At 33.3% G+C, this 26,387-nt stretch overlaps 3 protein-coding genes across 3 annotated transcripts in view; 1 reads left to right on the top strand and 2 right to left on the bottom strand.

The window, feature by feature from the left end:
* Nucleotides 1–21,366, top strand: part of LOC121119912 (uncharacterized) — a 27,519-nt gene extending 6,153 nt beyond the window's left edge. Inside the window, exons 3-7 of the mRNA XM_040714740.2 lie at nucleotides 3,724–4,213; nucleotides 4,918–5,144; nucleotides 13,030–13,352; nucleotides 20,420–20,528; nucleotides 20,592–21,366. Coding sequence (XP_040570674.1) covers nucleotides 3,724–4,213; nucleotides 4,918–5,144; nucleotides 13,030–13,352; nucleotides 20,420–20,528; nucleotides 20,592–21,229 — 1,787 coding nt within the window. The 3' untranslated portion in view covers nucleotides 21,230–21,366. The remainder of the gene's footprint in view (nucleotides 1–3,723; nucleotides 4,214–4,917; nucleotides 5,145–13,029; nucleotides 13,353–20,419; nucleotides 20,529–20,591) is intronic.
* LOC121120015 (uncharacterized) lies at nucleotides 21,278–23,712 on the bottom strand. The gene is made up of 2 exons (XM_040714864.2): nucleotides 21,584–23,712; nucleotides 21,278–21,513 (listed from the first exon to the last, which is right to left on the bottom strand). The coding sequence occupies exons 1-2, from the start codon at nucleotides 22,148–22,150 to the stop codon at nucleotides 21,388–21,390; spliced, it is 693 nt and encodes a 230-aa protein (XP_040570798.1). The 5' UTR covers nucleotides 22,151–23,712; the 3' UTR covers nucleotides 21,278–21,387.
* On the bottom strand, nucleotides 21,628–26,387 carry LOC121119911 (uncharacterized). Its single transcript, XM_040714739.2, has 8 exons — nucleotides 26,128–26,387; nucleotides 25,732–26,073; nucleotides 25,010–25,076; nucleotides 24,871–24,952; nucleotides 24,628–24,814; nucleotides 24,389–24,561; nucleotides 24,144–24,319; nucleotides 21,628–24,090 (listed from the first exon to the last, which is right to left on the bottom strand). Exons 1-8 carry the CDS (start codon nucleotides 26,326–26,328, stop codon nucleotides 22,409–22,411), a joined length of 2,910 nt encoding a protein of 969 aa, XP_040570673.1. The 5' UTR covers nucleotides 26,329–26,387; the 3' UTR covers nucleotides 21,628–22,408.

The following is a 26,387-nucleotide window of genomic DNA, read 5'->3' as shown; positions in this document are numbered from 1 at the left end:
ACATACACCGTTTTGTGGTCGTGTTCGTTGCCTTATATTTGGACAATTTTATTTTATGTATGTATGGCAAGCCCCAATAAATATTTAACTAACAAAAAAGAAACCATAATACCACACAGGTTGAATCATGTTTAGAATTACTATTCTAAACATGATTCAACCTGTGTCAGGGGTCGGCAACCTATAACACACGTGCCACTGCTGACACGCGGAGGTCTATTCACTGGCACGCGCAAATTAGAAAAAAAATCCCGTAGTTTGTGTGTATATTTCACCATTATTGTTGATAGTGGCACACTCATTGATTAGAAATGTTAAAGCTCCATTGTATGATTTGGGTCCAATGGCCTTTTTTTAAAATAAAAAAACCTTAAAATTTTTTTTTATTATATTTTGTCTGCAAAATATTTTTCATCTTGACGACCCCCCTACAGATGCACCTGAAACGTTGACACAAAGTAATACTTATGATTTGAATTCAAAATTGTGGTATTATGGATCCAAATGGGCAAAATATAGGTCACTGCACCAGCTAACTAACTTTTTATATCCTAACTTATCAACTCGACTTATTCTCCCCAAGTCAACACAGCCCCCTATATTTTGAGGTACTTCTAAGATGATTTGCTCCTTCATCTGAAAAGAATGAAAGTTAACAACTCTACATCATAATTGGATTGACTCCTCTCATTATGTTCTCTTAAATAAAAGCACCTCATTTCCGTTTGAAAGCTTCAAATATTTCAAAAGAAAAGTTTATCTGTCAATATCATGAAATGTGTATTTATTTATAGATAGAACGGATTTGCATCCATGGAAATGTCAGGTTTTACATTCATGTTATGTAGTCATGGGGTAGATTTTTCAATAGAATAATTTTTGATTCAAAAAGGAAATATGTAGTGGGTTAATACAAAAACAAGCTGGACGATTTTTTTTCAAAAATGAATAACTAGATTAAATTTATATTCTTCATCTAATAATTATAGATTATTTGTGTGCATGGTAGATAACACTACATTTATTTCCTTTATTAATAAAGCAATGTGTGTCTGTATGAATGTATAAAAACTAGTCACAGGTATATATGTATATCACTGATGGATATCATTATCATATTTTGATTCAAGGAATAAAAATGTAGTCGTATTAATGAACCATTGGAGGCCGGGTTAATTTTTTAGAGTCACCCGGAGCCTTGGTTTTTGGAATTTTTTTCCAAAAATTCCATAGCTCTTTCCAAAAAATTAAATTTCCTTAAAAAAAATTCAAAGATCCAAAGCTGTTTACAAAAATTATATTAAAAAAATCAAAAATTAAATCTCATTTATTAAATTTTTTGAAAATATATTTCAAATATTATTTTTTTTATAAATAAATTTCAGCAATCCATAGCTATTTAAAGAAAATTTTTAAACCACCATTCATCTATAGAATCGGGTCAAATTTGTTATGTAACGAATTCATCTTCATTATGTCGTTATTGTTACGATATTTATAATTTTAAAACACCGTTGACGTCATGAACAAATCATTATAGAATTAGTCAAGACTCAATTTTAAATGAGACCGATCCAGAATGACTTATTTGTAGAACCGTTTCAAACCGATTTTTTATGCAACACATTTAACATCAATATTGTGTCTGACGAACACTTCATATTCTTGATATTGAGAAGTCACCTCACTCTTGCTATAATTTTAGCCTTCGTTGTTCTCGTTTGACAATAATATAATATAAAAAGGGATCCCCTATGTTTTGATATTAAAATTAAATTTCATTTAAAAAAAATAAAACATAATAAAAATTCGGAAATTATTATTTTTCTTATAACTATTTGAAATAAACCTTGAGGCTCAGATTTGAAACATCTTCGTATATAAGTAGATATTATCTTTCTCTCTCGTTGTATAAATATATAGCTTCTTAAAATAATAAGATCATATATACTCGTATATTTTATATAATTGAAAAGAAAGTCTTCCAATAGAACCTTATATAGGACATAGATGTGAATTATGATTTAATAATACGCATATTGGGATTACTGTTGGTGACTTATTTATACAATTAGCCAGGGACATTGCCATCGGGAAGGTGGTGATCACTGACAGCTCACATGATTTATCAGAGTCCTTTAAAATGTGATTTTTTTGGATTAGTCAATACATAAACAATTTTGGGTTGGGCCCCTTAAAAAAATAAAATATACTAGATAGTTGGGCAGCGAAACGTGGACTTTTGAGCCTCTTGGCCTTCATCACATCTGTCAGAGGGTGACGTGAGGTCTTTGTGCATGATAAAAATCCTAAGTCGTCTTTCACGGCTCTTCTGACGGTTCTAGCAGCCACAGAGCACTCGTTGGGTCCTCTTTGATCTTCTTCTCCAAACTGTACGACGAGAACTCAGGATCCCTCTTTAAATTGTGACCTCCACTTCCTGCTTTACGGGAAATGTATTCCCTATCAATCTTCCACCTTGAAAAACAGGCTCCTGGAGCACTTCACAATGACCCTAATTCTTGCCACCACAACTTCAGATTTGAGATGTTTTTTTCTCAGTAATGATGACGATATGTTTTAAATAATTTGTAGAACCACAAAGGATAGTTGAATACGAATATTAAAAAAAAATCACAAAACTTTCCTCTATTAGTGAGAAATTAACATTAACTAAAAGTCCACGCACAGTAGATGTGCGGGGTTCTTTTGTTTTTTCGTTTATGACAATTTATTTGATTTTAAATTTCGAATCTAATGTTTTTAGAAAAAAAGAAGTGGGGGTCTTTGGTAATAATTTTCAATGACCTTTTTGATCAATTTCTCATTCGTTTCAAATGTAAGTATTTTGAATACTTGTGAAGATAATAATCAAATACTTAAATACTCTTTGAATGTTGTGGGGCATGAGCGTTGTTTACTTAATTTGTAAACAAAACTACATAGAGAGTCGCCATCTTGCGGGGAAATAATACAACTCCCAGAATGAAAATATCATTTAATATAAAATATAGGTGTATGTTGATCAAATAGAGAGTGCTGTGAAAATTAATCCTAGTATGTGCCATTTTTTTAAACAACAAGCTCTCACCACCTTGCGTATTATATATGCTTTTTTTAGTCTGCTCATTTCCTATTGATTAGTATTCTGTGATGAGGATCACTGTACTGATTTTTTTCAAAGGTAGAGTGAAATTTTTTTATCATTTGTGGTTTTTTGGACGACTTTTTTCAGAAAATATGTATTATATTTCATTTTAAGTAAAGATGGAATAATTTGAAAGTACATTTTTTTTTCGGTTATTCAATAACCCTAATCCCTTTTTCCACAAAGTATAGTAAATTTTACTTACATACCATCAAATTTTCCTTCTGACATATCCGGGGGGGGGGGGTCAAATCCTCCCCACACACCTTCCAGTGGTGATAGCTCTCTTTGCCACATTTTAAACTTCAAATACCCAGAGTGTTTATGTATATTACTCTCGCAAATACATAACATTTGCTTAATTTCAAAGGATTAAAATTCGAACTTATACAGTTGATATGTTATATAAAGAGCAAGGGCGTCTAGAAGGGTGAGCCTGGAGGGGCTGTACCCCCCCCTATTAAGGATTTTTTTTTACTAGAAAATTTAATATTTGAAAATTTTTGGTACAAAAGTTTTTTAATTTTTGGATTTTTTTTTTTAAAGTTCTATAATTTTCCTCTTTTATGTTATAGGGAGGAACTTTGTCAAAACAGAGCCACAAAGTCCTCACAGAGATTTTCATCACTGTAAGCTTCCGAGTCCTCCACCTCTTCAAGCCCCACCGCTTCCTCCAATCCTCACACATGACAACTCCCAACTCCTCCATCCTCAACATGGATCCTCCTATTACTCTCACCATCCGCAGTCCCAGCACTGGACTGGCTCTTACGGTCATAGTGGTAGCGTTTCATCACATCACCACCATATTCAAGGAGGGAGCGAACGCTGTTACGATGGGCCCGCCTCATCGAACTTGAATTATACGAATACACTACATCCAATGGGCCATCACCATCATCATCCTCAGGACTATTATCATCCTCCGGCCTCACGGCAGACTAATGGCGGGGCTTCAAACTACGACGATCTCCTTCTCAAATCCTCTCCTAATATACTTACAGATGATGCTTCTGTTAATAGTACTAATAGAAATGAAATATCAACTTCAGCCATCAATAGCAGGTATGTCTTCTTCCTTTTATCTTTTGAGGATGTAATGATCTAAATATTGTAAATAATAGAGACAGTATCTATTGTCTTCTGATGTTTGTACGTGGAGTGACCCACCCCATTTATTCAACAAATATATTACAGTAGTAATTGGGTTTTGTTCCTTTTCTTTTCCCTTCCCACTTAGTATTAGGTAATTGTAATCAGTGTTGGTTCACAAACAGCTTTTTTATCCACACTTAACCGATTGTCAAATGGGAAGAGATAAGAAGAAGTTGACGGTTTCGTAGTTGACCAAAATATTCAAACTATTGTTGTGATAAATATATATGTTAATAACATAGACTGCGCTTCAAATATTTTCATGTTCATCCTCCAACATATTTTACATTTGATTATAAGGACCGATCCTAGGATTACAAATTAGGACCAAACTGATAGGACTGTAGTCTTTTTAGACCGATCCAATACTATTTGCTAGTCTTTTGTACTTTTCTTGTTGCCAACTGTTAATTAATATTTAGAAAACAGTAATTAACTATTACATAAATTCAATAATTGATGATTTTATACAAATAAATATCATTGGCGACAGAGTACGAAATGACACAAATACTAAACAAAGTCCCTAGATTTATATTCATTAATACAAAAAAACAAAAAACCCTATGTACTACACTATTGATTACATATTATATTCTCGTAATTATATATAGATATGGTTTTGTTGAAAGCCCCTTTGGAACATCAGAGTCTTCCTCTTCAGACGGAGGAGGAACACCGACATCCTCTTCCCTCGTCTCATCTTCGTATATTCGAAGCCCCCCAAGAGTCTTTCGTAAAAAGGGATATTTGAAATGTGAAATATCTTCAAGGGAAACTCCGTCGACTTCTAGGAATGAGACTCCTCTCCAGGCACCCAATCAACCAGCTCCGGAAGAAGGTGAGTTGATATTTTGAGTCTATGATTATTATAATATATAATGCAATCCCCTCTCCTATTGTAGTCAGATAATTTAATTTAAATAACAATACTTATGATAAAAGAGTCGAAATTCATAGAGGTGAACTACTAAATAGGGAAATTTGATTGAATACAAAATTGATTCGAGTCTATCTCTCTTGTGAATAGGGTTCGTAATAATTAATTAGGAGATGTATATTTATAACTAGATATATATATATATATATATTCAACCCCTTTCTAAGCCTTGGTCCATTATTATCAAAGGAGTATATAGTAGAGGAGCAAATGGGTGGGCGGGGACCTTTAGAGATGATCTTATATTATGTACCTATAGAATCTATATCATTATTAAATATTCATTAGTCAAGGGATCATGGCTAAGAGGCGGAAGAAGAGTTTTTTTAACAAAACATTCTTTTTTTACAATTTATCATAATGTGTTTTTCCATTTTTTTTAGAAAAATAAAAGTTTTATATGCATTCAATATGACTGATGGAACTGTTGTTTATTCCTTCATCTCATCTCATCAATGATTCCTTCCCTCTCTACTCCATTCTCTTCATCATAATGAATGCTTCATTAACCATGACGCCCATGAATGATTCAACTACTTAGGAAATGTGATAAAACATTCATAAATGACGATAGTATTCGTCATGGTCAATATGGTGTGTCACAAACCATCCCTGCTTAATCAATTACTTCATGCCTTCTACTACTATAAAAATCTTTCTTTCTCTTGAAGAGAAGCAGATGAAAAGGATTTTTTTGAACAACAATAATATGGTAAAAGGACTCGGCTCGACTCCACTATGAATATATTTAATATTACCATTCTCCATTATTCCCCATTAGATCTGGTCTCACTTATGTCTTTATTACCTACACTTCTCGTGTTCACTCTCTCTAAATGTCGAGATAGACATTTATGTATTTGTATATAATTATGAGCATGACGCCTCCTTATCTGCATATTGTTAGGGTTGAGACTCGTTCCGTGATCGATTATTGTTCGGTTTGGTTTCTTAACTGACGAGGTGGGGGAACAGTCCTTATATTGCAAGTCGTGTTACAAGTATTTTTCCTACGAGTCCAAATCCTTGAATATTGTTTTATAGAGTACAATTTGAGTCCTTGAATATTTTCAAGACATTATTAAAGTCTTCAGAGCATAGTCCAGTTCAGTTTTCCATATCAGTCCTAAAACTAATAAAATTCAGTCCTTGATGACACCACTCAACTTTATTTCTTGTTCTTTTAAATCATTTCTAGTACTGACAGACTGAGGGACCGGCCCTAAGATTGGACTAGACCGAATAAATACAGACTCGCCCAACATTAGTTGTCCACGGGTCCAAGTCCTTGAATATTGTTTTATTGAGTCCAATTTGAGTCCTTGAATATTTTCATCGAGTCTAATTCAAGCCCTTAGAAAATAAAAGATCTTATATATATATATATCTATAAATGATTTTCGAGTAGTGTCATTTCGGTCCTTATTTAGTCCAGTTCAGTCTTACATATCAGTCCTAAAAACTTATAAAGTTCGGTCATTGATGACGTCACTCAACTTTCTTTCTTTCTTTTTTAATCAATTCTAGTACTGACATTCCGAAGGACTGAAAGTCTAAAAAACCAGTTCCAAGGAAAGGTTCGTTTTTTTAGCCTTTTTGAAGAAATTGAGTTTATACATATTTCTTCAAAACATTCGTTTTTAAACGACTGGGTACCAATTTTTTGGTTCCCACTTTATGAATATATTGATTTGATATTTACATATACTTCCTAATTGCAAAGTGTTCTTTTCATTATCAAATTTATATTTTACTTATTAATTTCTACAAAATAAACAAATCGACAAAATGAAAATTTCTATAAATAATGTACAGTGTAATTTATAGATGGAAGAATTTGATCTACGACATGGATCCAGACAGTAAATATTTCAGTAGTTTAGTAGAATTGGCTAACTGCTAAAAACTGATTTTGTACTTTTTTTATTTATTGTTTCTTATTGGAGGAAAGGTTACGAGATTCAATAAAAGTAACGTCTAGGGTTATATATACATATATATATAAATTTCAAAAATCTCCAATTATTCACAAAAAGTTAAATTTTTTGGAAAAAAATTTCAAAATACACAGCTGTTTACAGAAAATTAATTTTTTTAGAAAAAAGTTTCAAAAAAGAAAAATGGAATCGCAGTAGCTCACGGACAACGCGCTCGGGAGAAGTTTTTCTTTTGAATTCAGTGTGTGTAAGTTCACGCCCAGGTGATTCCTAGAAAATAAATGTAGTAAGTATATATGGTCTTCACACAAGATTCCTAGGTTAGATTGAGTAAATGTAATAGTATAATGTTTACTTAAACTTAATCAGTGTAACTCCATTAACCAAATAAATGAATATTAAACAAAAAAAAGAAGAAGAAAAAAAAAAAATTCCGAAAAAAATTTCAAACATCCACATTTATTCACAGAAAATTAAAGTTTGTCGAAACAAAAACTCAAAAATCCGCAGCTATTGACAAAAAAAAAATATTTTTTGGAACAAATTTCAAAAAATTTCCTTGACAATATATTTATAAAATATATTAAAAAAATTTAGTTTTCTGTGAATACCTACTTTGATCCCTATTTTTGCGTAAAATTTCTTCATCCTGACCAAGAAAAATTCTAATAGTGAGCAACAATTCCTTAATTTTTTTGCTATAAATAGAGTCAAAATTGAAACTCACAAACAAATAACATTACGTACTGTGGATGTGCAAATAGGTTTATACATTAATCAAGGTCTTAATGAGACGAATGTGTACTGTGAATTGAGTTAAGCAGGTCTATTCTATGTTTAATTTTTGAACCAGCAACTCGAATATCATACTCCACGTTAAGCCGTGATCTGTATTTATTTTTGATATAAGTTAATACGGAAAAGGTCTCCTCATATAAATGAGATGAAACAAATGGAGATGAACTAAATCTAAAGCTGCTTCAGCCGACAATGGGTACTCATTCACCCCATAAATCATCAAGTTTTTTAGAATCAAAATCTTCTTTTAGCGTTTGGTCAAATGAAAGCTCGATAGGGACATCTTCTTTATCTGACAAGAGATGATTAGTTTTAATGGAAAAGGGGCGTATCCAGTTATGTTTTAGTGTTTTGTCTTCCGGGAAATACTTTTTAAAATGATCCAGAAGCTATTTATAAAAAACTTGTTAATTCATCATTATTTAAGCCTTGATGCCACTCAATGTAATGTGAATTAAAATCTCACTTCGCCCACTTTGGGAAACACTACTATAGAGGAACGACTCCCACTTGCCAGTCCTTGAAGAAGTCGATATCTCATGACGTCATTGAGGGTTCTTTTTTTTTTATTAACCAGAATTGTATAGAATATGACCTAAAACGCATCCAAGTCTTTTTGTAGTTGCAAACTGAATATAATTTTTTTTCTAAAACTGTTATCCATATTATTTGAATCTTGATAAGGCTAAATATAATGTAATAATTAGCACTTTGTGTGCGTGAAAGACGGAGAGTAACACGGATGATTTGTTGGGAAGTTATAAATCCTTGTTGTTCTCAAAGTATAATTGAGGATTGACCCAGAGTAATTCTAGCCTATATCCACTTGCTATATATGGAGTGGGAATTGTGTTTATTTCCTTTCGCTCAAGGCTCCTTGAAGTTGATCTAATAAAACGCCATGACAGCTAAGCTGCTTTTCTTCTAAACATTCTTCAAATTAGCAGGATTACCACGTACATTTTGGGTTGCTATTATTTTTACTTAACGAATGGTCATGCTTTATAAAACTTTTATTTATTTAAAATATAAAAAGCTTGTCTTAGCTAATGTCTCTGCTGGTCAGCCAGTAACTATATACGACCAACTTGGCTGAGACAGTCCTTCTTGTAATCTATAGTTTATCTTCTGTTCCTTCTGATCAGTTATTGTTATTTTGGTAATAAGGGATGTTCGCTATAATATTCTGAAAAATAAATAAATAAATCAAAATCCTTTGTTTCATATCATTCGTCTTCGTCGAAATTAGGGGTTTGATTTAAACTATTTCTCGAGCGGATTTCGTGCAACATCTATAGAATTTCTTCAATAGAATAATAAATAATACAATTAGCATAAGGGCTCTGTCAAAAAAGCCAAACTGGACCCGGATGAGTTAAAGAAAACACCCTAGGTCAATACCCTCAAGTTCATGAGGGCCCATGCAAGAGATATCTCGGTGTCACACTTAACTGTTCATGATAGATGACTACATCCGCAGTGGATACCCGGGTTTCTACCACCCCTTGCAAGCCATCATTGACACTAAGGGTAGCTACATTAATGATAATGAACGCTCAGACATATATATATTTATAGTATTAATTTTGTTGAAATTAATATTGTTAATTAATAAATAATATCTTGTTGTAGTTTAAAGATCAATGTGTTTTAATTTTAATGGACCACAAAGTACATATTATTATTTTTAAAAAGGAATCAGACATACATAAATAAAGTCTGAGGACTGATATTCAATACTCTTTTAACCCCGAATGGATAGGTTGATATCAATGACAACGACTCAGGGTCTCTCACTCAGATCCTTACATAATGTATATATATGAGTTTTTTGTTGTTTTGTTTCTTGCTACTTTTTATTAATCATAATGTTTGACAAATGAAAATAATGGATCAAATATCCTTTCCTCCACCTTTAGGGGGTATTAGGTAAAACAAATATATTAACGATAGTAATAATATCAGACAAGGAATTCAATACAATGAAAGAATTATGTACGTAGGGGAGACCAGAGACAATTGTAACAATTTTGGGGTTCAATTACTACCTGTAGCTGGTTTGGGTTTAAGAGACTCCAAGTCTAATGAAGCTGGATACACATATAGAAATAAATAAATGTAAAGATGTGATAAGGATTCTTACTTGGCTGCTTGACTTATTTAGGCAAAGCAAGAACATCTAAAAAAAGCAGTTTAGCTCTTTTTTTATCTTTTCATTTATACAAACTCAGGCCTAAAGTACCGGGGTGTCCAGTGAAATCTGAATACTTACTAATTCAATAATTACTGAAGGTTGAGTAATTGAAATTAATTCATATTTCGATATCGATTTCTCCAGAGCCACCGTCTTTGCCGTCAGCAAATCCGAAACATAGGAGGAGAAGAAGGGTTCTGTTAAAAAAAGCCAAACTGGACCCGGAGGAGTAACAGAAAACAGCTCAAACCATTCCCCTCAAGTCCATGAGGGACCATGGAATTGATCTTTGGGTTTCACAGGAGACTGTCCTGAAAGCTATCAAAAAAGTAGGTGGAAAGAGCCTTGTGAGGGCCTCAACTACACCTTTCGGGTACATGTCAAGGGGAAGGCATGTAGGGTCCGTCATACAACCACCGAGGTCCTTAAAGCCACTGCCAGTCAGCACTGCGACGCCATGACAGCGGGTGCCAGCCTTCCACTGCCGCTTGAAAGCCATCATTGCCACTAAGGGTGGCTACATGAAGGACTAAGAGAGCTCAGGCACACATCTATTTATAGTATTAATTATATTGTTAGTTAATTAATTATATCTGGTTGAAGTTTAATATTCCAAGTGTTTAGATTTTAATGGACCACTTGGTACATTATTGTCCATTGTTTTTTTTAAAGTTTCTTTTTGTTTATAATGATAAGATCAGGAAGCCTTTCTCCGTAGGAAAACATGTTTTATTCTTCTACCAAATGGCCGATAGGAACCTACTTAATAGTCATAGCTCGGGAAGAAGGATTTCACATATTGAATTTTACCTCTTCCCTTTGCTCAGCCAGGCGTCATACATTTCTTCGCGGAGGGGTATGACAATTCCAATTGTAATGTAATATATTTCATAAGTTTAACAGTGAAGTGAGTTAACTTTTCTGGGAGACAAAACTTGTAAGACAAATATTTATTCAATTGAAATTTGCCTTTTATTTACTTTATACTTGAATATGAAATTATGGGGACCGGCCATACTAAAGTACTAAATTTAAATGGTTTAATTTAGTAAATGACTATGCTTGTTTATTTTTTCTCCCTCTCCTTTAAAAAAAATATAGGCCTCAAGGTTAACAGAAATACAGGGTTAAACCATCATGTAATCGGGCTTACTACCAATTATTTTTGGTAAAAAAGTTGGAAGATTCAATCTGATGTATTGTACCGACTGCTGGACAAGAAAAACAGATTTTGACAAAACACTCATCTACTATGACGTCAATATTAAAAGCGTGGAGGAAGTCAAACATCATTAGTACATGTGTTAATGGGCTAACCTTGTATTTCTATTAACCTTGGACCTGAGCTTCAATACTCGCTATTTAAGATCACTTACCTTTTCCCTAGTACTCCTTGGGCAGACAAAGAATAAATATTTTCATCTTGAAAAATTGAATATCGCGGTTGTATTTGGCGTAATTGCAGATATGTTCTAATCCGAATGAAACTGATGTTCTGATGTATACAAACTACAATTAATCAATAATCTTCTAAAAGTGGTACCACTAGCCTCGTGTATATAAATAAGCTACTAATCAGTAAAAAACGTGCATGTCCCATTGACGCAAAATTGGCTTTTTGACATATATCTCAGCTTGTACAAGTGATCGTTAAGACTGGACTTAGTTTTGCAAAGTCCAACTTGCAATATACAACTTTTGGGATACATTTTTATACCCTAATTAATGATACTTTAGCCATATTATTAATTTTGATATTACATTTTTTTGAGCCTCAAAATATATCTTCATAGGGTTTATTATGAAAATATATTTTGAGCTAATACCTTAATCTACGAAAAATAATTAGTTTTTTTAATCTATTAATGATCATGTCTCAGATTCATCTCCAGAATCAAGCCATATATTCACACTAATTAAATCTATTTCCAAATATTATGTAGGCATAAAATTGTATCATTTGGGAAAGGGTGAAAGTGAGATAATTCAAGGGTTCAAAGTTCGAAGCATACTCAGGAATCTTAGTTAATTTAAGAATCTATCTTTTTTTATTCTTAAATTGAATAATATTTCCATTATTATTATAATTATAGTCAGAAATATCTCTCAAATCCATCATTAATATTTTGAAAGACTAAATAAAATAAATAAATAAGTATATTAATATACTTCATAAAATGATCTGTGTAAAAATACTTTATTACCCTTTTGACACCTTCAAATTGATATAATTATATTAATAAATTATTATTATGTTACAATAAGCATTTGAAAAAATAAAAATATTTGAAGCGCTCTCTATGGTTTTAAACATACTAAACTATGACACTTTGAATGTTTTGGTCAAATAAGTCTTCTTTTTTGACGTCGTCTATTACTTTTCACATCATCACTCTATGGATTTTATCTCAATGGGCGGGCATGAGCCTTGTTTACCAATTATCAGTTTGTAAATAAAGTAATAGGGAGTGGTGTCATCTTGTGGTAAAATAATACAACTAACTGAATGATAAAAAAAATAACATTATGTTTCTCATGTAGAGGGTGTTGTGAAAATTATTCTCAGCAGGCGCCATTTTTGTAAGATTGTATAGTTGATTATAGAGTAATACTAAAATAAGATCCACACCTCTAGTAAACAAAAAATGTTTACCCGTAGACTACTACTTCTACTAAATACTAACTCTTTTAGTAGCCACTTGGTTTATATTGGCATTGAAGCCGTACTAATTACCCTCCAAAAGCTAATATGCAGTTAGTCTACTTAGAGCTTTTATGAGAATTAAAAAATGTTACCTAGTGCCCCCCTCAAACTAATTATTATTTTTTAAATAATCAACCTTTCTCTTTTTGCCAGGCAGGGATGAAAACGTTTCCTCGGACTCACCTGAGCCAAATGGTTCTTCCAAAGATCCTTCTACTTCTTCTTCAACGGATCCCCTCCTTATTCCTCCATGGCATAAATCATCTTCCAATGAAACTCCGGATACCCCACCGCCGGCAACAACTACTTCGACGACGACATCCTCTCGATCCTCCTCTGGACCTGGTTATCATCGTAGAGGCTCACTTCAACTCTGGCAATTCCTTCTTGCACTTTTGAATGACCCATCGAATAATCAGTCGGCTATTGTTTGGACTGGAAGAGGAATGGAATTTAAATTGATTGAGCCGGAAGAAGTGAGCATGACTTTCTATTATAATCAAAATATTATTATTTAATGTATATTAAAACTTTAAGAATTTCGATGAATTTAATATCGCTTTGATTACTAAAAAACTCATATTGTTTATATTGGCTCGAAAAGATCAGTATTCACAAAATTTTTCAAAAATTCACTCGAAATTGAAGTATAATTTTTTTGTACAAAAATCTCAAATTTTTTTGGAAAAAAAATTCAAAAATCCACTGCTATTTACAAAAAAATTCAAAAATCGATAGCTACTCACAAAAAAATTAAAGTTCTTGGAAAAAATCTGAAGAGTTATTTTTTTTGGAAATTTAGTGTTTTTTTGGGGGGGAGGGCAGCCCTCCACCCCACCCCCTGTATTAGCCCTTGAAGTAACAAAAATGTATTATTTTTTTTACAAGGGATTAGGTATTTTAGAACATACATTCAAACTTGGTCTAAGGGTCACCTGACTTAAGCGTGTGACCAGACTAAACGACCATATCCATCGCCTGCACAGGAATTTCATTAGACAAAACAATTGCATACAGTTTGTCCCGGCAATTCCCGGCTAGAGGTAAAAACAGTTATTACATTGGTCAATAAATGATCCTGATTTTAATGGATTCTTTAAAACTTACAAAGACTGTTGAGTTAACCAGTTTGATTATTTTATTGTTAGATGTTATACAGTTTACATATAGTATTTACGAAACTTTTTTCATAAAATGATTGTTTTATCCTGCAATTTTTTTTTTTTTTTGATGACTCGAGTATTACGCGCACCTGTTTTAATGCATTTCAATGAGTAATTTAAATCTTGATTCATTAAAAAATGTATTTCCTTACATTCACTTGGTAAATTCGAATAGAAAGATAGCAAATTATATAATTTTGATAGATATCTATTTAATGACTTGCACCTAATATGTAATAAATATGAGTTTAAATGATCATCAAATCATTTAAAAGCCTAAAAAATTGAATCATTTACAATGATGGCTGACAAATGATTAATTTATTATTCTTATAAACTTTTAAACAAAAACAATAAAAAAATATACATATAAAGTTAGTATGACATAATTTTCAAAATTTATATTCAGCCTTAGTTTCAAACATAGACATTTTTGTCTTGATGCTAAAAATGCTATTACAAATCAATCTCTATCATTTTTCCCATATACGCTCTCCGATGATTTTGTACTAATTTTATCATACACTCTACCAATGGTATATCCAAAAAGTTTTGATATTTTCCTTGTGATATAATTATTTCTTGTATATCTTTGTTTGTCAAGTTCATTGTCATTGACGGTTCTGTAATATTTTCTTCCCATTCTACCATTTAATAATAATATTCCGCATGAAATTGAATAGTTGAAATTCTCAATTTCCCAACTGTTTCTGAAATATTACTCGCCCTTGCTTCCAATATACGATGCCACACAACTTCAGAGACTTGACTTCGTCATTGGTTATCATAGACATCACAATGTTTTCAGGATGACAAAAGTAGCCGTTTTGTTTTATAATTGGTTTTACTATTTTTGGGTTTGAGGACACAAATTTCTTAGTCATTTTATTGACTCAAATGCGTGTTTGGATCCGTTTATAACAGATGGTTTGCTTTATATTTTGAGACAAATCGAACCATATACATTTATTATAAAAAATAACAATTTCTTTCAGGTTTTTAGATGGATTTTTTGTTGAAACATAATGTCTTAAAATGTTATTGGGAGTCGTAATCCATCTAGAATGTGCCATTTTCCCGGATTGTTATTGAACAATGAGTTGATACAAGAACCTATAGATACTGATTTGCAAATATATAGGCATTGTTGGTCATTAATATTGAGGAAGTTATTAAAAAACTTGGAATTGATGGGTTTGTATTGTACAAATTTACCCTTGTCCAAACTGTTTCCCTAATTCTCCACTTATACATGTGGGTCTTGAAGTTTTACCATCCAAACTTGTAACGAGGTGCCATAGCGGAATTTCATTTTTATGCGGAAGGTAAATCACCCATTGAACAGGCCTTTCAAGAGTTATTTCCAAGCAAGAAATAATATACTTTTCGAATAAGTTTAGGTTATTGAAGATATGATTATAAAAACTCATATTTATAAGAAATTTATTAGATATTAGGTGCAAGTAATTAAATAGATATTTACCAAAGTTAAATATTTTGCAATCTTTCTATTAGAATTTCACGAGTAAATTTAACGAAATTAACTTTTTAATGAAATACTGTTTAAATTATTCATTGAAATGCATTAAAACAGGTGCGCGTTATACGCGACGCATCAACAAATTTCTATGAATTTTCCCTTTGCGGGATAAACTATCATTTTTTGAAAAAAATTTAATAAATACTATATGAAGATTTTAGTAACATTTATCAATTGCATATCTAAAAAAAATTATCATTTTTTCAAAAACTTTGAACAAAGAGTGCTACCTGAAGATTAAATCGTAGAGCAATGAAATTTTGTACAACTTATTTTCATAACCCCAAGGCAACTTTTACGGCCTATCCGTAATCGAAATTGAAAAAAAAAAGCTGAAAATCAAACCGGTCTACTGTTGAGTACAAAATAATGAGGGAGTATGATACAAAATTTTATATACAGATATATTATTAGTAAAGATATTAAATATTTTCAAATTATTATTTAGCCATTCTTTACATAGTAATATGTAATAATATTTTGGCTATTTCACGCACATGACTTATTTAAAAAACCGGTTATTTATCAAACTAGATAATCGACCAATCAGATTGCAGAGTTTATCTTACAAAACCTCTCATTTCTTGGATGTGGTAAAATAAAAGCCATTTTTCTTTCTTTTTTCCTCTCTCTCTATTCGTCTCTATTCTTCGTTTTTTTTTTAATTTGTTGCCTAGCTTTTTAAAAACTATGATCAAATGAAAGGAAAAGAGAAACAAGTAGAAAATGAAGGACTGTACCTTTGACAATGCTTTATTATATACCAAATGCCCTTACATTAATGAAAGTCTCTCTACAATATTAATTTAGAAAGCCAATGTATTTTTTATACCTATATGTATATATATTATTTACTCCGGTGTATAACAAAGGCTCGTTTTAAGTCTTATTTGTTCCTCTATAAGGGACAATATTGTAGCGGTGTAAAATAAAAAAAGTTATTTTACAATAAAACAACACGGATATCATAATAAAAAGAGTAATATTCAATGTACTTCGTCAAGAATGACAACCTGTAGAAAATAAATAAATGGAACAAGAACAAACGGGAAAAATATATATTCTCCGCAAGGTGGTCTGACAGTATGTAGTTGGGGCGCAACATAAACATTCCTTGCGCATCATATACAATTTTGTATTTGAATAACTCAAGGAGATGTATTATTTTACAGCAATCGTGAATGAAAGTTTGATAAAGGTTTATTAACTTACTAAATACTTGACCAATTTTCTTCCGTAATATTATCTGACGGAGTAATAAAAACAAATAATTTTTGAGAAATAAATTTCTTCATGAGACCAAGGACACCACTTAAGATTTATACCCTTACCCTTGGACACAGGATATGGTATGTCAATAAAATAAAATAAAATCTAATTTGATGTCTCGGCTACTCTAATCATCGATGTAACTCCCCTTGGCAGCAATGATGGCTTCCAGGCGGCCACGGAAGGCCTTGGACTAATTGCAGATGTAGTCCTCAGACATGGCATCCCAGTGCAGGTTGATAGTGTCCTTGAGGTGGTTGATATTTGGGTGAAGGACGGTGCAGGCCTTGAACTCAAAATGCACCCAAAAAGTGAATTCCAATGATTTGGTATCTGGTGAGTAGGGTGGCCACAATTTCTTTGGCCAGAAAGGTAAGTTTTGGGCCTTTTTGAACGTGTGTGCAGGTGCATCATCCTGCTAGAACACCACGATCATGTCCGAGTAGTTGCACTAGACTCATGGTAACAACGCAATTTCCGTTGATTTCTTGCCAGCGTTCAAAAGTGTGCGGTTCAAAATTTGTTGGTCACGTTCTGATGGGTTTATCTCGGCTTCTGAGACATTAAAGAAGATCTAGTTTAATAGTTTATTGCATTTTTTTTGTTTATTTTTAGTATTTGATCAGAACAATTTTACTGCATTCACAAAAACCTTGATTTATATAGCAAAAACGAAGTGTAAATATGTTTTCTCCCCACCGGCAGTATTATAATTTTCATCTATGGTGATTACTCACTTACACATACTTTCAAAAACGGTGTGCAGAGCCTGAGTTGATATACATTCTGTGATTAAAGCACCGTGAATTGCTAAATAAAACACAAATTTCACATTTAATTATTAAAATTTATTAAGTCGCCTTCAAACTAATCTCCATTGGATGGTAATAGGTATCTTCGTTTAAAACGTTTTCGTATAAGGACATTTTATATAACAACAATTTTCTTATAAATTTATGAGGAAACGGGGCATAGTCTTTATGAATTGTCATTTTGTACCCCGAACGTTGGAGGTGTTTTCGGGTACCGACGGTTTCAAAAACAGTATGCAACACACCAGCAATACTTGAAGAAACTACTTAGAGCCCCTCACAACCCCCAATTATACCCTAAATGTTGGGGGGGGGTTTCGGGTATCGCCGGGTCCCAAAACTTTACTGTAATAAGGGCGTGGAACCAATGTGTCAAATATACTGTAATTCCTTATAAATGATTGCATGTTGATATAGTTGCTATTTTTTTTATCGAGTCACAGGACGAACAAATAGCAGATTATAATTTTAAGCCACCAAGAATTGAGAACTACTAAGCCCTGAAAACCCCCTAAAGATTCGGGGTATAACTGGGCGGGAGTTGTGGAGGGTTCTTAGTAGTTACTTCAAGTATCAGTAATGGGTTACAACCTTTTTTGGAACCCAGCGGTACGCAAAAACACCCCCACGCATTAAAAGTACAATTAGGGGTTGAGAAGGGCTCTTAGTAGTTACTTCAAGTATCAACAGTGGGTTGCATCCTGTTTTGGAATCCAGTGGTACCCGAAAACACCCCCAATATTTTGGGGTACAATTGGGGGGGCGGAGGCTCTTAGTAGTTTCGTGAAGTATCGGCGGTGGGTTGTATTCCGTTTTGGGAGCCGACAGTACCCAAAAACACCCCCACACATTTAGGGTACAATTGGGGGTTGTAAGGGGCTCGTAGTAGTTTCTTCAAGTCTAGGATGTGGGTTGTATCCCGTTTTGGGAGCCCACAGTACCCGAAAATACCCCAAATATACGGGGTACAATGGGGTGGGGGGTTGTGAGGGGCTCTTTGTAGTTACTTAAGTATCGGCGGTACCCGAAAACACCCCCAACATTCGGGGTACAAAATGACAATTCATAAAGTCTATTCCCCGTTTCCTCATAAATGTATGCGAAATGCTTTATACGAAATTGTTGTTATACAAAATGTCCTTATACGAAAATGTTTTATACCAAGTTATCGTACACCGCAATATACATATGCCAACGTTTTATCCAGTCATCGAAACATTTTTGGGATGGGGTTTAGCTCCTACCTCAAATTTTGTTTTATGGATTCAATAGACTCAAAACGGGTTCCACAGAGTGGCAATTTAAGTTTGGGGGACAAAAAAAGTCCCTCGGAGCTAAATCTAGTGAATATGGTTTATTGATGTTATTTATGGTGTATTTTGCATTGAATTCGCTCTCAATCGTGGCTTTTGTCGATGGTACGTTAACGAGTTGTTCTTCCATAATTCTTGCCGTTTTTAACGAATTTTCTTACACAAACGACTAATTACGCACAAATAATATTCCTTATTGTGCGTTTGTCCCTTAGGAACGAATTAATGATGCACCAGCCCGCAGATATCAAAGAAAACAATAAACATATCCTGATTTTTCTTCAAGGATCTCAAGGTCCTCCTTGAACGCTTTGTACCATTCATATGCATGGGTTTTTGATAAAACTGATTCCCTAAAAGCTTTTTTTTAACATATTCAGCGCGTTAGTAAATGAAATTTCGTTCGCAACAAAAATTTTCAGGCAAATTCTTTGCTCAATAATTTCGTTCATTGTAAAAATCGTGGAGCACTTGTGAGGTAGACTGACTTATCCAGCTATTGTAAGCAAACAGGTCTATAGATTGAGCTCAAACTTGGCATCATAATTAAAGACAGTGCTGCCAACCTAATTATTATTTTTTAATCCCTTCAACTGGTGAAATTTAAATTAATAATTCCCGGTACTTTTTGAAAGAATGTATTAAATAGGGTAACAGCTAACTAAAAAACATCAATATCTGCAAGATGGCTCAGAAGTAATAACTAAATAAACTACTAAAAACAAATAACAAACGCAAGGTGGCGCCAGTATTCTCATATATTTAACAAATTACTAATAAGTGACGAAGTAGCATAAATTACAAAGATAATCGATATCTGTAAACATATGTGAATCTGTATTTCGGGCATTCTTAAGTCCAAAAAAGGGAGTGTAAATATTTTTTTGAAGACTCACTAACAACAAAAGGGCGTCTACATGGGGTAGGCTGGAGGGGATGTAGCCCCTTTTTTCCAAAAAAATTTATTTTTTTATTAATAGGTACAGATTTTTGAAATTTTTTCCAAAAAATAAATATTTAAACATTTCTTATTAAGTTTAATTTTTTGAGAATGGTTATGTATTTTTTTTTTTTAAATTTAACATTTAAAATTTTTTCTTAAGAATTAAATATTTTAAATTTTGAAAATAGCTTTGGATTTTTGAAATTTTTTGTGGACAGGTGAAAATTTAACAAAAAAAACAAAAATTTAAAGATCAAAACTTTTAAGATGTATGTATATAAACCTAACTTATTCCAAAACGTAAAAATTAGATAAATCATGCTGCTTTAGAGTCTAAATTAAGTATGTATAAATACTGCTTCAAGAATACATGATCAAAAATTATGCATTTTCTTTAAAAACACATTTGAAGATGAAATATTTCTTATGAAAAATTATCCAATGGTCCAATTTATTATAATTCAATTGCCGAGTTAATTTGATCTTTTTTTTATTATCCTTAGGTTGCCAGAAGATGGGGAATTCAAAAGAATCGACCAGCAATGAATTATGACAAATTAAGTAGATCATTAAGATACTACTACGAAAAAGGAATAATGCAAAAAGTTGCAGGTAAGAGTACAAATCCATGATCCTGTGATATTAAAATAACTCTATCTAATTATTTATCACAAGGAGAAAGATATGTCTACAAATTTGTGTGTGATCCCGAAGCCTTGTTTCAAATGGCACTAGCTGAAAATCATAGAGCAGCCCTCAAAGTTGAAGCAAGTAGCTGTCCATCTTCATCCTCACGAGAGGCCATCTCTGAACATCCTCACAATCATCACCAATATTCGGAAATGTTGAATCAAGTATACTCAAATCACTTGCAAGCTCAGCTGAATCAGGAGCAGCCATCACCCAATTCCCGAACTCCTAATTCAGTTCCACATAATCATTATTACAGTGGATTTTTTCATCCTCCAGGCTATATAGAGCCTGGAAAGATTCAGTCAGAAATGAATTCATCATTAGTAGATGATAATATTTCTTTATCTCAATTGGATGAGTCCCCGGATTCAAGTTATAATACTAATTATACGAGTTATTCGCATCAAACTGAGCAATACTATTATCATCATCGATCCCATCCTCATCCTCCCATCGCCCACGATAAACAATCACAGGAGAATAACGATAACGCGTTTATAAATCGAAAGGCATCACCCTGTTGCACGGATGAAGAGTTTGCTTCTAGTCTGTTACACAATCCAGGTTCTTCTGGACAATTTGCGGGATATTTTCTTTCAAGGATACCATATAGAATTTAACTTATTATGTACTCAATATTTCCTTTCTAGTCAATAACTACATTTCAATTAATTATAGATCATTATAATTCTATTCGTTTCATGTTATAATATAAATTTGTATTCAATAATATAATTATAATAAATAAAATTTAGCCTAAGGATGAAGTAGTTGTCACTCAAATTAACTCCGCGCTTTGTTTACCATCAGGACTTTCCTTGACTTTCCAATTACTTTCATCTTTGTATCGTTGAAGCTTCTCACCATAATGAGCTTTGTCGCGTTCGTACAAATCATAATATACCTAATAAAATTGTGGAAATGTATTATCACATGAGGATAGGGAATTTTATTTAATAGATGGGGGTGTATACTTTTTTCTCAGTTGCAGTCATTTCGTTCCATTTAGAACCCAGGATTTTGGTCAATTCCTTTTTTGATAATGTTACCCTATGAAGTTCTAAATATTCTTTGGACACTTTCCCCCGATTTTCTTGACAGAATTGAAAAAAAGGGTTTTGAGGTCTTTTAGGACAATTCGGATCCGCTTTGATTTTCTTTCGTAATGGTTTTTTTCTCCTTCGTCCCCTCGACTTCCTTTCCAAGGTTTCTTGTCCCTTTTCACCAGGGAACGGAATAATGAGAGGAACGTTACGGAAATTATCATTGTGAGAGTCAAGGCGACGTACTAAGAACTCTTTTTCAGCAATTCCACGACGGATCCATCGCCCTACTTCACCAATTTTCGAGGCAAGGCGATCATTGTCTTCTTTTATAGCAGTCATTCGTTCACTGAGTAGACGATATTTCTTCCTGTAGGGATCCAATTCTTCCTCTTCCTCCTCTTCATCATCATAATCGGATTCTTCATCTTCGAAATCATCTTCTGATTCTTCGGCTGAGGAATTCCCATAATTGTTATTTGTAAGATTCTCCTTCATATTTAGTCTTAAAAAATTACCACTTGAATATTATCTTAAAGAAATTTGAGCGTAAAAAGTAAACAAATAGTTTGACAATCAACAAACTCACGGAACCTTTACTCTATTACATTATACAGGGACTACTAAAGAAGAGAGCAGTACTAGATAACTAGTAGTCCATCCAAAATATCATATCACAGATCACATATTATACGTATAGTTATAAATAACTTATATAACTAATAAATATAAATTAAATTTTTGAGAGAAAGTCAATTAAAGTTCCAAATCCAAGCTATCATCTTGAGATTGAGAAAATATATCGGCTAAGGTTTTAACCGTACTGGATTGTGTACATTCAGGACTGCTTGTAGGAGTTGGAGCACTAAATTTCTTGAACCGATTTAGGGTGCTCATTGATGACAATGATAGACATTTCGACACATTTTTTGTGAACTGACTTTGATTCTCAGTAAAGTTAGATGTATCCTGAGTTTCATGATCCATTTTAGGGGGTGAATAGCTAATGTCTGAGGTATCGTGAGTTTCATGATCACTTTTAGGGGATGAATAACGACTTCTTTTTTTGGGGTTAGCGTTAATGGATTCCGAGTCTGATTTACACCGTTTTCCTTCTTCATTGGTTTGTAATATATTTGAAGAATTTCCGCGACGCAGGGAATTAAACATTTTAACCTCCTTGTTTCCATCCTCTTCTGTACGTTTATCATCATCGTTGAGAGACAGTTCAAGATCCGAATGAGATGAATTTATTTTCCTTGGTATATTATTGTCTCCTTGTTTTTCTTTAGAGATATCCGTGGATACTTTCAAATAGGTTTCCTCCGCTTCTTCATTAGAATTTGGTGATTCAGGTATTTTTGAAGAAATGGATTTCCTTGATCTCTTATCCTCTTTTTTCTTCTTATTTGAAGTTTTTTGAAATGTTGAAGATACTGCATGATTAAGCGATTCAAAGTCTGAATCATCGGAGGAAAGTTGAACATTCTGAGACGGATCTTGTTCTTCATCTGACGATGAATCCGAATCCCTACAAATTTTCTTACTCTTGTCCGACTTCTTACTTCCTTTTTTCTTGGGCATCACTGTTTCTACGAATGCAAATTTATTCTTGAGCTTAGACATAACTTGAGTAAGAACCATATTATTATTATCTTTTCGATCATCCTGAGTAGGATTGTAGTCAACTGATTCATCATCAAGTTCACAAGAGTAATTAAATCCTTGCCCCTCACATATTTTTCTAAGTTTTTCCTCTTCTTCTTTCCAAAGATCCTCAAATCCTAATCCTAGAAGAACACTTTTTGCTTGATCATAATAATCAGCCATAGGATTGGCTGAAAAAGAAGAATGTATAGTATTGGAAGAGTTATTGACGATGATTTGAGATGAAGAAGGAACTCCCCCTGAGGCCTCAATGAGCAGTATTGCATTGACAACATCCACTATTTCAACTTTGGTATGATGTAAAAGCCTTGCATGGCCTTGAGAGAGACGCACAATACTCTGAAGTAGCCTCACAGAAGTTCTTGACTTGTTTACATATTCACTACCTCTCTGTCTCTGATAGTATCGGCTTATGATTTGACTTATATCAGTACTCATCTCAGGTTTAATAGATGATTTAATATATACAAAATATGATCGAAGAGTATCCATGGTCCAAAAATTTGTTTTTTTTGAGTCGTCGAAAGGTTTTTGATCCATCAGGAGATATGACGAGACCATTTCGTCCCATTTCTGATTTTTCATATCCAAAAGTATCATTACTATATCAAAACGAGACAAAAGAGGACTTGCAACAGCAATATTCACTGATAAGGGCTCCTCTGGATTATAACTTCCTTTAGGATTAGCTGCAGCTAAAACTGAACAACGAGTCTGTAATTTACAAACTAAGCCTGCCTTTGCAATAGAGAGGGATTGTTGCTCCATTGCTGATAAAATAACTTACTAGTTTCGAAAGAAATAATTACCAAAAAATAGTTACCTTCATGAATACATGTGCGATCAGATTCACGGATTCCATTGAATTCATCAATGCAACAGATACCTCCATCAGCGAGAACTAAGGCACCAGCCTCAAGATTCCAAGCACCGCCTGACTTAACTGCAGAAACAGTCAGACCAGCACTAGTAGAACCCATTCCAGTTGTCATTACTGACCTATTATAATGATTCAAGTACAGTAAAATAATAACCCACTATGTCAAATACTCGATATTTGTCGCCTACCTTTGAGAAAGTCGTGCAGCATATTTCAGAAGTTGAGACTTTCCAGTTCCAGGATCTCCAACCATTAGCATATGAGGTTCACCTCTAACCCGAGTTCCGCTCTCATCGATCCTTTCCACACCTCCAGCCAGTATAACTGCTACTGCAAGTTTAACAACAAATAATCCATAAACCTATTAGAATGAATCAATAGAGCTTATTCCAGAATAATAAACAAAATTATTTCAAGCGCATAGTACTTGAGGGCAAAATGACGAAAGAATATCGTCCCTTCCTATTAAATGGCGAGCCTCATGCCTTTTCCAAAATTTCTTAAACTCATCTATAATTTCGTGAGATAAACTAAATTTAGCTTGTTCATTGTTTTGAACTTGTATGAAATTTGAGCGAATTACTAATTCGATTTCAGTTCGTTCTTCGGGAGCCCTAATATTATTGAATATAAAATTAAGACAAAAATCCTATTGAGAACTCTAACTTACTTTCCGAGACCTTTCCATCGACGGCAAACCGTACCAATGACAAGCACATCGTCTCCAGGCTTACATGAATCCACTAAATCATCTACCAAAATAAACAAATATAGTTACACATTGATCTTTTAGAATCCGAAAGATTTACCTTCAAGAGCAACCCAGACACTCCGAGGAATAGTACCAAGTCCAAGGTTTTGAATTTGCTCTTGGACCTAGATAGGGAAGGTAGAAAAATTGGATTCGAAATTAATTATACACGTAGGCTGATATATCGGGCAAAAATATCCAACATCTGCATCGTATCGTCTCAGAGAAAATTCTTAGAAATTTTGATTTTTGCTAACGCAATATTTTATATGATACAATCAGAAGACAGAAGAGAATAGAACCAAAATATTTGTTCAATTTCTGTACCTAGGGAATGCTTAAAACAACGAGTACTCGAACTTAGATGAATGCATCTGTTATCACTGTTATGTACTTCTTAAAAAGTGAGCCGAGCTTAATTGTATCGAAATCATAAGTCCCAACTTTAAACTTAAGTCAAAATGGTGCAAATGCACTCAAGTCTTTTTTAAAAGGCCATCTTGCTAAGATTACTAAAGTGGTAACAAATTGATGAATCCATACTTAATAAGTCAAATAAATTTGTATGATATAGGTGAGCCTTTTTGATCAAATAAAACATTAACCAACTATGGTTAAAACTAGATGAATGAGCAATATGTTCTTAAATGATGTTAGCACATTTTATCTTAAGGATATGAACCTATTGGCATACGAAACAAACCAATTTGGATGAAACAAAACAGATGCTTTCAGGGATATGGGTATATTTTGATATCAGCCCATGACTAATAAATTCACCTTAATTTCTTGATAGTCTTTGCAGTATTCAGGCCTGGGTTGGCCTAATTTGGAGCTCATTTTCCATGGATTTGGCCCAGCATTACATGCGTTACATGTTTTAGGTGTATTAAAAGCCTGATACATTTCGAACTCTGCTTTAAAAGCTTCTTTGTGCCCACACTTCTTACATTGATATTCCCTCATCCATTCCATGACTTTAGTACTCCCTGTTTTAACAACTGTTCCTAAAAAGGAAAGATAGTATCCGACATCACGGGATCGAGGGACAGTGTTGCGAATGAGTTCCAAAACAGGAGGCATCGAAGAGAGTCGAAACTTCATATTGGGTCTTTCCGCCACCTGAACAAAGTACATGAGCATATTTAATAATTTGCTTATATTAATCTTATTCACCCCAGAAAGAATTCCATTGCAAGTCTCCAAAGTATCCAATGGGTTCAGGAGAAGTCTGGAGACGGTTGTGGGACACGAATCAACGAGTTCAGATCCGTTAATGATGAAAGTGGATTCAGAGGAATCCTTTAGTTCGCTACTACATGTCTCCAAGTATTGCTTCAACTCTTCTTCCCAATCTGAAGACTCTGTCATCATCATCCTGGCACAAGTCAATCTTTATTAAATGTTTCCCGCAGAATTGAATTAAGGCATTATTT

Source organism: Lepeophtheirus salmonis, chromosome 6 (genome assembly GCF_016086655.4).
Source record: "Lepeophtheirus salmonis chromosome 6, UVic_Lsal_1.4, whole genome shotgun sequence".
In the NCBI taxonomy this organism is placed as follows: Eukaryota; Metazoa; Arthropoda; class Copepoda; order Siphonostomatoida; family Caligidae; genus Lepeophtheirus; species Lepeophtheirus salmonis.
Note: the sequence above shows the minus strand (reverse complement) of the source record. Positions and strands in the feature narration are given on the sequence as shown.

What these genes read in the sequence shown, in the direction of transcription:
- LOC121119911 (XM_040714739.2), bottom strand. Translation starts at nt 26,328, where the DNA reads ATGATGATGACAGAGTCTTCAGATTGGGAAGAAGAGTTGAAGCAATAC. An exon ending in TTTCGTCATTTTGCCCTCAA is followed by an intron (nt 24,562 to 24,627) that starts GTACTATGCGCT and finishes TCATTCTAATAG; the next exon opens with GTTTATGGATTATTTGTTGT. An exon ending in GCTGCACGACTTTCTCAAAG is followed by an intron (nt 24,320 to 24,388) that starts GTAGGCGACAAA and finishes TCATTATAATAG; the next exon opens with GTCAGTAATGACAACTGGAA.
- LOC121120015 (XM_040714864.2), bottom strand. Translation starts at nt 22,150, where the DNA reads ATGAAGGAGAATCTTACAAATAACAATTATGGGAATTCCTCAGCCGAA. An exon ending in TGACTGCAACTGAGAAAAAA is followed by an intron (nt 21,514 to 21,583) that starts GTATACACCCCC and finishes CAATTTTATTAG; the next exon opens with GTATATTATGATTTGTACGA.